Source organism: Lycium ferocissimum, chromosome 6 (genome assembly GCF_029784015.1).
Source record: "Lycium ferocissimum isolate CSIRO_LF1 chromosome 6, AGI_CSIRO_Lferr_CH_V1, whole genome shotgun sequence".
Taxonomy (NCBI): domain Eukaryota; kingdom Viridiplantae; phylum Streptophyta; class Magnoliopsida; order Solanales; family Solanaceae; genus Lycium; species Lycium ferocissimum.
This window is the reverse complement of record NC_081347.1, coordinates 9107595-9113891: the sequence shown is the minus strand read 5'-3', so window position 1 is coordinate 9113891 and position 6297 is coordinate 9107595. Positions and strand designations below refer to the sequence as shown.

General features: G+C 32.5%; 1 protein-coding gene across 1 annotated transcript; it reads right to left on the bottom strand.

The window, feature by feature from the left end:
• Positions 1–298: 298 nt before the first annotated feature.
• Positions 299–3772, bottom strand: LOC132059235 (protein SMAX1-LIKE 3-like). The gene is made up of 3 exons (XM_059451786.1): positions 2339–3772; positions 1986–2229; positions 299–1697 (listed from the first exon to the last, which is right to left on the bottom strand). The coding sequence occupies exons 1-3, from the start codon at positions 3520–3522 to the stop codon at positions 582–584; spliced, it is 2544 nt and encodes an 847-aa protein (XP_059307769.1). The 5' UTR covers positions 3523–3772; the 3' UTR covers positions 299–581.
• Between the last annotated feature and the right edge of the window lie 2525 nt (positions 3773–6297).

Sequence of the window (6297 nt, the reverse complement as noted above, 5' to 3'; positions counted from 1 at the left end):
CAGGCTGTAAGCTTTATTTTTCAGATAATTATTTCAACTTCTTATGAGCTAGCAGCAATCACCCGTAGTTTCTTCTTTTTTTTACCTACTTACGCGTAAATTCATTTTTCATATACTTATTGTGTATAGAAATTAAACTATTCAGCTCACAGTTGAAATGCAAGAAGAGGAAATGAGTACTAAAAGAGTAATTGACTTTAAAATATTGTGGCAAAATATGATGGAGGACATAGATAATATATATCTTGAAGTGTAGAAGCTGAAAAAAAAAAAAAAAAACAAGAAACAAAGAAAGAAGTGTATGGAAGATAAAGTTCAGCATTAATATAATAATATGTAGTAGTATTACAAAGATCAAAGAGGTGTAATGTACATCAAACCCTACATTATCAAACTCTCCATATCTAATCTAAGCTAAGGGACCTATTTCTTCATCATGAGTTAATCTCAAAGTTTACCCTCCCCGTATTTGATCATAACTGAAATAGAAGTTACACTAAAAGTTAACAACTTAGTAAACAAAAAAGAAAAAAAAAGGAAGACAAAATTAAAGAAAGAAGTAATAACAACTGAGTTTTACTTCACAAGACTTGAATCTTGAAGATAACTTGTTTGTCCACTGCTTCCCAAATGCCAATATCATGAGACACCATTAAGTTTTCATCTCCATTTGCTTCCTCAGTGGCAACATTCAAATCTAATATTGAAGAAGGAGCACTAATTTCATCTCCAATTTTTTCTTGATTTTTCTCCTTAAAATCTTGATCATCACATTTCTTTGTAACATGATGAGGAGAACAGGCTCTAGAAACTGAACTGAAACTCTCAGAGCTGAAAATGATTATAGCATCCTTAAAAGACACTAAATCATCATCAGAAAGTGTCAAACTTCCAGTTTCTATTGCTTTCTTGATACCCTTTTGGCAAAAGGGATCAACTTGATCAATATCTTCCATGAAGAAAACTTTGCTTGGATTTTCTTGAACTGCATCAGCAAATCTCTCAAGATAACTCCTTCCATGTTCATTTCTTGATCTCTTATTACTAATCACTTCTTGATGATCAGTTGAATCAGCTCTTGATGATGAAAAGCTGCTGAGTCCAATGGAAACAAAGCTATCTTCTGAACCAAAAGCGATTTTCGCCAATTCCCTTGAAATTTTCTCTTTTCCTTCAGAATCAGCACCTAAAAAGAACAACCAAGATTCTTTCTTTTTGGACCTACATTCAAGAATTGTACTAACTATCTCAGGAATTATGTCTTTTTGCCATGGGACCTTTTTCTCCAATGCCTTGCAAAGGATCTTCATGTTATCTGAATTGAACTCTTTGAACCTATCTATGTTCTCCATGTATCCACTTGCTTCACTAGAGGAAGCAGAATTAGGACTTGAATTAGGATTGGATAAAAGCTCTGGCTTTGTACTTTCATTTTGATCAAATATGAAGAATTGGTGTTCTTTTGGTGATTGATTTGATTCAAAGATGACAGGCCAGTTCAAAAGGCTTTTATGCAACTTGCTTGAGCTTTTCATCATGTGGTCATTTGAAGAGGATATTGAATTAGAGGAACAAGGAGATGGTGATGAAGATAGAGGGCTAATTAAGCCTTTTTCTAGAAAATGAGGTTGTTGTTTGTGAACAGAACTGCAAATAGAATTCCACTTCTTGCAGAGATCTACCATTACCTCAGATTCCTGCAAAACAATCAGAACCAACAAAAACAATTTAGTTGTTTTACACTACCAGGTCACTAAAAGACAACTCAATGTTACCGTCCATAAAATATAGGATTAGTAAGTCGAAAAGTAAAATAAGTTACCTACTACAAAATGTTAAAATACACTGTTAGTATAAAAAATATTATAGTACTGTTATTGTATATAAGTTAATTATTTCTTAAATAAATGAAGTAAATAGTGTTTATTAGAGTATTCTTCATGCATGCATATTTAAACATAGGATTAATGGAATAAAATAAGGACCTGTTGATTGTTTTCTTGTCTGTGCTCTTCCTTGTACTTTTGGAGCCATAAAGGCAAACCTGGGCTGGAGTAAGTGGTTGTTGACTCAGTTTTAACTTGTATGCTTGTGATGGTTTTAACTTCTCTGTTGAAATTATCTACACAATCAGCACAGCAAGTTAGATTCTTCTCAACTCCAGCTTTACCAAGTGACCAACTTGAACCATCCATTGCTGCCTTGTTTCTAAAGTGACTATGCAAATCACTGCAGAAAAAAAACAAGAAAATGTAAAGAAAGACTCAACTTATGTATAAAGAAAATAAAAGTAGTATCTTTGTTTTTTTTTTTTGTCCTTATTTTCTTGGAAATATACCTTTCAAGATTGAGACTGAGACCCAAACTGCCAACAGGAATAGTAAGAGGATAAAGATCCCAAAGGGTCTGCAAAGAAGGATGTCCAGTTTTACATTTTGTGTAAGTTTGAAAACTGGCAATTCCAATAAGCCACAGCCTTCCATTTTCTCCCATTGCACTATTCAACAGTCTACTAAGCTCCATTATCATGTGTTCAACAGGAGAATAGTAACTAATATTCCTTTGTTGGTCACCATATTTTGTCCAAAACTCAGATACCCACCTAAGATCACCTAAATACAAAACAACCCCTCTGTTCATATAGTTTTTTACTAAAGTCCTTAGCTCTCTAAGCTTGATCTCAAACTCTTCTCTTGAAACATTTCTTAGTGTGAAAAGTGGGACACTTATGAACTGCACATGTGTCATTTCTCCGTGAACTTCTCCTTTATCAAACTTATCTATAACTCCTCTAACAACCCCTTCAGCTGTGGCTAAACACTCTCCAATGATAACTGTGTTTCTCCTTTTCCTGAAATTCATCATACTTTCCACAACACTCATCACATCATCATTCCTTATAACTTGATGTCCTGTTTTACTAAGTGACAAATTTAGGACATGACTAGCTGATGATGTTATTTGTTGTGACATGTTGTTATTTCCTATGACTATTGGCTTTGTGCTAATCTCCAACTTAGAAACAACTTGTTCTACATTGTTTTTCACTTGTGTACTAGAAAAACCAGCCTCCCTCATGACTCTACTAATACTAGGATCATCAAGAATTGAGATCACTAGCTGTTCTATCTCTACTTTGAGCGCTAAGATTGGTTGTTGCTGATTCTCTATCGACCCGCGACGTTGATGAGCTTGAGCCCTTTTGAAAGCAGCAACTAAGGCATTAGAAAGTGAAGGAAGATGAGAATGAGGACCTAAAATGGGACTTGAAACAGAAGTAGGAAGTCTATTGAGTGCAACATTGAAGCACAGTTCAAGAGCTTTGCATTGGAGTGGATGTGAATGGGATTGAAGACAAGCTCTTTTGAGAAGGCCAGTGGAAGAAGAAAGCATAGCACTTGCTACATGAAGAGGAGTAACTTGTGCATGGCCTCTTCTTCTAGCTAAGTTCACAGCTTGTTTCACTATGCTTGCAGATTCAGAAGTTAATGATTGTTGGAAAGTATAACCACCCGTCCTCATTTTTGTCGATTTATGATGAATCCTCACGGTACAGAAAACTAGAAAACTGTAAGGGTATTTGAAGAAAAGATCAAAGGTTCTTAGATTTCGTTTGGTGATAGTGTAACAAGTTTTGTTTTTGGTTGTTTGTGTTATGTAGCAAAGGGAAGAAGTGATGGGAATTAATAGGAGTTAAAAGAAGGGGACTTTGTTCTTTTCTTGTAGTTGTTGGTTTAGTATGAGAAAGTGGAAAGCATGTGAAGCAAAGCTAAATTGTCTCTCTCTTTCTTCTTTTTGGCTCTCATATAAAGGGATAAAGGCAACATGGATATTTGGAAGTTGGACTGGTTAGCTTTTCTATAAAAAAATTAACTAAGAATGATCCAAATAAATTTAGGCTACTAAACTTAATTTATGAAAACAAGAAATGTGTGCTTTATCTTTCACAGATTTGTATAAAGGGCAATTTCGACTAGAAGAGTTACTTTTGCTTGGTTACAAAATACTACAGTATTAACGTCTTTAAGGCGAGAAAATGACATAACTAGTCCCTTATATTTGGAGGTAGATTTAATGGTCCTAAACTATATTCCTATGCAATTATGGTTTTCTAAGTTTGCCAAAAATAAGCAATTTTTTTATCTCCATTGAATATTTTTTACAAGTTTGGTTGCTAGGTTTAACATGCACTATGAAAAGAAAAAAAGGATTTAACATGAAGTCACTCTTGGAGGTGTAGTTTCTGCAATGCTTACTATTTTTGGTTCATTGCTGGATTAAGAGTATGAGAAATCAGGATCTAAATAGTGGTGTAGTTTGAACCTACCCAAACATAAAGAACCATTTTTTGTCTTTTTCTCTTGGAGGTGTAGTTTCTGCAATGCTTACATGTTCGAGAATCATTAAACAACTCCTTATCAATCTCGACTCCTTTCAATATGAACAACTAAGTGATTTTTTTGCATCTGCTCGAGCTTTGGACACAATTTTTCGATACCAAAACTAATGAAAGACAATAAATATCTACATAAAATAATCAAAATGCATGTAAACTAAACCAGACACCATCATTATAAAATAAATACAACTAGGAACAGCAACTTATGAGTATACAAAATATAGTGAGTATGATATGAGTAGTAGGTTTCTGAATCAGAACTTTGGTAAAAAGAGAAAAGGTGAGAAAAGAGAAAGGGAGAGAGAGAGAGCTGAAAAGAGATAATGAGGACTGCCTGTCGGTTTGAAGGAATTGGGAAGTGTGTTTTTTGTGGTTGAAGCTTCAATCTCTTTCTCTCTAACACTCAAAAAGAGTAAGGAATAAAGCTTTCTTTGGATGATTAGTACCTAAAAGTATTCTTTAAAAAGATGATGATTGGGATTTTGTATGATTTATAATATTTAGATGGTATTTGTAAATAAATAAATAAAAAATCATTATTTGCTTGGCAGAAATACTTAACCAATTTCGATAAAAACCTCTCTAGATGCATCTCTCATATACAATCAGAAACACTTAATCAATTTCGATGAAAACCTCTCTAGAGTCTAGATACATATCTCATATACAGTCAATATCTCTTTATAATGATGTCATATATTCAAATATTAGCTAATCAAGTAAAATGTTGTGATGGAGAACATGTAATATAATATAATATAACATGAAAATTCGTTAAAAAAATTCGATCATTATAGTAAAACGTTATTACAAATTAAAGGATGATTAGCTAATGTACTAAAATGTTGTGATCATTATATATAAATTTCAAATCTTTTTGGTTTTTTTCCTAATAACCTTGGTTCACGTATCTTGATTAATTTTATGAGGTACATGCTACCTCACCTACTCCTTCCGTCCAGTTTATTTGATGGTGTTCGACTTGGCACGAAGTTCAAGACTGAACCGAAGACTTCTAAACTTGTGGTCTAAAACAAGTCATAGATACTTATATAACTATAGATAATTTCATTGATGATAAAATGAGAAGTTTAAAGTTAAATTATTACTAAATATAGAAAGATGTCATTCTCATTTGGACTAGCTAAAAAAGAAAAAACATCACATAAATTGAGACTTAAGGAGTAATATTCTTCCTTCGGCTGAAATTTTGAACATGAAACTTCATAATTTTCAATAATTTTACTGACCACAAGGCCACAACCTTGGGTGCTATTTTTTTTTTTTTTTTTTTTGATTATATATGTATCTTTATAAGATTTTGTAAGTATTGCATTTAATTGTTATTTTTTATTTTCTCTCTTTTTTTTTTTTTTTTTTTTTTTTCTCCCTCCTTTTACACTATTCTGTTTCGAGAATAAAGCTATAATAACGGCCCACATAAGATATTTTTCTTAAAAAGACATCCATCCAATCATATGGATGATCGTACAAATTCGGGGAAGCTGAGACAGTGCATTTATATAATTTTAAACACTGATTCATGAGATCTATTGTCTTGCACTACATGAAATATGTTTTGCACATTAATAATTTAAAGAGTTTTTACATTATTAAATTTAATTAATTTACGACATATAACTTTCCACATCAAGCTTAATATGATAATCTAAAAAATTAATTAATAATTTATTATAACTAATAAAACTTCTTCTTGATGTTTTATTTTTTACATGTATGTATGTCATAATCAAATGATAGAACTGTAAAGGCTTATGCATAAACTTGTCCTTTTTTACCATTTTGATAGTCAATTCAAGTTGTTGTCTTTAGTCAATTTCGAAACTCGCCCTCGTCAAGTTGCCTATCAAACCCCTAAATACCGCTTTTATTTTAAA